At 35.4% G+C, this 5,513-nt stretch overlaps 1 protein-coding gene across 1 annotated transcript in view; it reads right to left on the bottom strand.

Annotated features, from left to right (window-relative positions):
* Positions 1-3,193, bottom strand: part of LOC108736269 (trypsin-7-like) — a 7,871-nt gene extending 4,678 nt beyond the window's left edge. The window contains exon 1 of the mRNA XM_018468626.1: positions 2,965-3,193. Coding sequence (XP_018324128.1) covers positions 2,965-3,010 — 46 coding nt within the window. The 5' untranslated portion in view covers positions 3,011-3,193. The remainder of the gene's footprint in view (positions 1-2,964) is intronic.
* Positions 3,194-5,513: the final 2,320 nt, after the last annotated feature.

Raw genomic sequence — 5,513 nt, forward strand, 5'->3', positions numbered from 1 at the left:
TCACAGTCTCTCAGTTATTACCTAGGTGTTTTTATGGATCTCTCACAATATCTGTATGAGAGACTCGAACGATAAAGTTGTTAATTCAGAGATTCGAGTCTCTCACAGAGAGACTGAATGAATAAAACTGAAAAATTGAGAGACTCGAATCTTTCGTTGAATGACTGGGGTCTCTGAAATATGTCTCTCGTTCAGAGACCGAATACGAAATGAGGATCTCTCTATGAGCGATCCGAGTCTCTCGTTCAGAGACGTTAAACAGTTTTTTTGACAGTCTTTCGACAGTTTCTCGACTCGATGAGATACGGAGACTCGAGTCTCTCTTTCAGAGGCTCTGACAAACTGAACATTTTTATTTAGGGTAACTCACGAAATAAGATATTAATTTATCATGTAAGACACATACACAAAACGTACTATAATAGCACCAAAACAGCATCACGTACAAGATCATCTAAAACACCACCAAAACGTACCGTATAAAAAAATGAAAATATTGATTATTTAATACCAACTTATCCATCAGATATTTAAATTTTTATTAATTAATGTTAACACATACATATATACACCATTGTCATTAACAACAGCACCAGTACTAGTATTACTAGAGCACTAGTACTTCTAGCATCATCAGGGTCATCTTCATCGTCATCGTCATAAGCCCTTTTGATTCACAGGCCCGATCCTAACCCTAATAATAATTATGAAATTCCAACCTTCCCCAATTCTTCACCTAATTTGCATCAATATTTTCAACATAATTTTTCTCCATATCCATCACTCTACAATGTTCCGCTAAACTCCCATCCCATACCTCAGCAATATCCAACTGATAATTATCAACCTCATCCAAATCACTATCAACATTACCACCCACAATTTCACGCCCAGTTATGAAAATAGTAATAATTTTAGTATCCCTTTAGTGCTGTGTCGGTGCTTTTCTAGTATAAATGCGTCGCTCTTTCGGTGGTATTTCATTGGGAGTAACAGCCTTGGGGTTGAAATCCCATCTCGAGGAGAGGTTTTAGTCGGTAGGCGCTACGGCGAATCCGACACTACCCCCCTTCAGGGGGTGTATTTTAAAGATTTCCCCTCCTCGAGGCTAAACTAAACGAAAAAAAAGGTGGTATTTCAGTAGCTTTCTGGAAAGCAATCGGTGCTGTATCCGTGTTCTTTTCGTACTAAATGCAGTAGGTACTTTTTCAGTATTCCATTCGTACACAATCGGCCGTTTAGTCCTGCAAACGGACCTTTTCTCATAATATTTTAGAGATGGAGCTAGTTTGGACGTAATTCGGTAATATGAAATTGAAAAGAATAATTTTTACTCGGGTAATTTTAAGAAAGTGTAAAACTTTTATTTTTCTTTTGACTTTTAATATTCAGCATTTCGTTTGTTCGGTGCTTATGTCTAACAGTTTCACCAAATCAAAATTTGCAAAGGCGTCTCCTATAATTAATTATGTGTGTAACCACCGAATCTCCCAAGTAAGAGTTAAATAATTTATCGATACTCACGTACGTTAAACATTTATAGCTAGCGATATACCTAATATTGGTACTTCTAATATTAAGTTAAGCGGAAACGGGATACAAAAGCATTCGTTTTATGTTGTGATTGTTTGTTCATACGCAACACTATGAAGTAGTGAACCGAAGAAAATAGTTTAACTTTAATTAATTTCCCAATTCTTTTACCCACCATATACATTATGTTTTCAAAGTCTGAACGTCCTTCCCGTAAAATTTGTACATTGAGCACCTGAAAATCTTTCGGCAAACTAAAACTACTTCATTTATTATAGAATTATACCAAAGTCGATCATTTGAGCGTTGTTTTGGACAGATTTTTTAATAGATATTTAAGAATGGAACCGCTAAAGTCAAACTTCCTTTAAAGTTCCCTTTCTGGAGGCATCGCATTAGTATATTTTTCGCAGCTAATTTAGTGTGAACACTAGGGATAAACAGGCGCGCTCATCATTGATGATTTTTCCTTAGGGTCATTTCAATGCACTTCAACTGGTATTTTTCAATTTCGCCAATAAAAGGCAAAGAATTTTTCATAATTTAAATTGTCAACGATAACTAACATTCTTGTTCGTTTATTTTAAATAAAGCAATGCAACGCCAATGCCTCGGTAACATAACACTTTTGGACTACCGCTCGGCAGTGAACCTTATTTCAAATTGATAGTAGTTTTCTTATGGCTTACAGAAAAATCGATTAGTAATTAGAAAAGAAAGGAAATATATACTACCTGTGCAGTACGAGTGCGAGCTACCAAATATACCATAGTTACATTGATGTCGACGCGCGACGGCCCGATTCAAAACTGAATCGGTTTTAAACTAAAACTGAAATGAAGGTACACAACCCCTAAATTAAAGTTAAATTTAACAAATATTACAAAAGCCAAGAGTAATTAATTGGTACTACAAAGAATTTATGTATTCATTATATGAATGGATTTATTAGTTTTGACGTGAAAAATATATTTTTCATTACTTGTTACCATTTTCTGAGGACTTATAGACAACTTGTTAGTTCCGGAAACACTACTAAACACACACTTGCATACTAACGAGCACCACAAAATCTTTCGAAATTAGAACCGAGCGGTAAAAAAAGGCTTCAAAGCGTCTACCAAAATTATTTCTCACTCGCACAAAACATCCAGCGTTTGGCGAATTTCATTTGCAGCGATCTTCACGCTGTACGCTGGTGCATGAATCGCGCACTGCTTCATACATAAAACTATGTGGAGTTAGATCCCACTACCAAGAATGTAAACATCACCCTGTTTCTTGAAAAGCTATAATCTACAATATTCTTCAGTGCGCTCGTGTAACTAGAATACGTTCACTCCCTTTAACCTCTTTATCGATCGATCTTTAAATTTTTAGCGATTTCACAAAAATATAAATTACATCTAAAAATTTACTTTTAATGCTTACCCAGAGAGATGGAAACTAATGCTGCCAAAATTAAAGTTCGTGCCATGTCTGCTGAATGATCAACCAGAAGTTGAACTTTTACTTTTATAAGTATGTTTGTACGTCATTATCTCGTCTCTGTGATTTTGTAGAATTGTAGATAGTGATTAATTCGACGACAACGTCAGTTATGAATTCATCTCAAATACCTACTTAAAGGCACGCGTTCCTCTATGTACAGAAAATTAAAACGCATCGAAAAAAATCATCGAAGTTTTATTCATACGACTAAAGTAAAAGGAAGCTTTGAGTAAAATTATTGAAGCTATGGTTAACTGGCATAGTATAACCTTGCCGAAACAGAGCTGTGTTATGGACAGGCAGTACTAGGTATACACTTTTACCTACCTAGCTTTCTCCAACCTTCTTAGAATCAAGCAAATCGTCTAAAAAAAAGTACAAATCTTTTGTTAACCGGATATTTATGGCTACGTCCTCGAATTTGACTCGAGGACAGCTTTTTAGTAAATTCTTTGAATTCACCCCAAGCCAGCCGAGGGTATATAAACCTCTGGAAAAGAGAAAGCAAGGGAGAACATCTAAGCACTCATCTAAAATCGTTTCTAAATCGTTACTGTCTCGTTCCACAATTGTAGTTAAAGTTCATTAGTAAATAAATAGTGTATTGTTAATTTTAATAAAGTATAATTAAGGACTTATCATTGCCGAAAGTTTGATTTTGACTTTCAAGTCTTAACCATTTCGCACGAACCCTAATTTAAAGTTCCCGCGTATAAATATATATTTATCGGGGACACAACATTTTTGGTGGCAGCGGTGGGATTCCAGCGAATCAACGTTTGTAAAGGATAATCTTGTGGCTATCCCTGTGATACTGTGTTCAACGATCCTGAAGGATATTCCTGTGTACACAACCAAACCACGGAAAGCAGGCAAAATCGGCGGTGCGACTTGTCTATTTGGATGCCTACAACTCCTTGAAGACGTTGGGAATCAAAACGAAAGCAAAAAGTAAGTCCTTTCTTATCCCTATTTGTACTTTTCCTTGTATGTATCGACTCAACCATGGCTAACGAAAGAGAAACAGTTTATTTATCATTTGACCAATCAATAAAATTAATTCCTATCTTTGATGGAAATAAGAAAAACTTTCCACAATTTTTAAATTGCGTAGAAATTGTTAAAAATCGGAGTAATCCCGCTGATATGGCAATGCTTTTGGACATCGTAAAGACTAAATTGTTAGGTGTAGCATTTAATGCAGTTAGGTATCGTACTATAGAAACTTGGGATGCTCTCATAAATACATTGAAACAGCACTTTTCCGAAAAACGCACAATACCACATCTTGAAGCGCAATTATCATCTTTAAGGCAAAAACCGAACGAATCCGTTACAGATTACAGTAATAGACTAGAAAGCATTATAGAGCCGTTAATTAACGCGTCATGTGAAGGAAAAAATGATGCAGCAGTAGAGACTATCGAGTCGTTATTAAAGGAAAGAGCATTGAATACTTTTATTTTAGGCCTTAGGCAACCTTTGAAATTATTAGTGGAGTCTCGAAATTACCAGCAGTATGAGCTAGCAGTAGAGGGGGCTATTCAAAAAGAGCGCGAAATGTTATTAGAAAAAGAAAGTTACAAATTTGTTAACACTTTTAATTACAATCCACATTTAAATTTCCGCAATAATAGTAGTGTAGCAAATAAAAATAGTAATTTTCACTCAAATAGAAACCAAACTCCCAATAATTTTCCTAGAAACACTTCAACAAATTCCTGTAATGGTGATTCTAACAGTAATAGGGTCTATCTTTCTTCAGTTATTTGCAGTTATTGCAAAAATAAGGGCCATCACATAAAAGACTGTAGGAAAAGACAATGGGCGAATACTCATAATTCCTCAAGTAATAACTTGAGTAATCCTGCTTCAAGTTCGAACGCATCTCGTTATAATTCCCAAAACAATCAATCCCATTCGGGAAACTCTTTGCCGGGAGCATCGAGCAGCCGTATGACTCCCGCCCGTGCTTTCAAATAGGCTGTTCTCTAGACAAAAGATCAGAATATCGTTGCATAAATTTAAGTATTAATATAGTAGACGAAGAAAAAGTATCTGTACTGGTAGATAACGGGGCAGATATATCTTTAATAAAAGTTAGTAAACTAAAGGATGATTGCCTTATCGACACATCATTTCCTGTCCACGTAACGGGTATTGGAGGTAGTCATGTTACTACCATAGGAAAGATAGTTGCCATTATTACCTTACCAAATAACAAAAAAATACCTCACGAATTTCATGTTGTAGGAAAGGAAATTCCCGTACCTGACGATGGCATTTTAGGCCGTGATTTCTTACAGAAAAATAAAGTAGTTTTAGATTATAATAGAGGTACTTTTAGTGTAGATAACTGTTCTTTAGCGTTAAGAAGTTCACAAAATTTAATTACTATAAAACCCCGCAGCGAACAATTTGTTAACTTTAATACTAAGTCATTACATGAAGGTCTTGTAGAAACTTTTGAATTAAAACCAGGTATTTTT

Source organism: Agrilus planipennis, unplaced genomic scaffold, assembly GCF_000699045.2.
Source record: "Agrilus planipennis isolate EAB-ADULT unplaced genomic scaffold, Apla_2.0 scaffold97, whole genome shotgun sequence".
Taxonomy (NCBI): Eukaryota; Metazoa; Arthropoda; class Insecta; order Coleoptera; family Buprestidae; genus Agrilus; species Agrilus planipennis.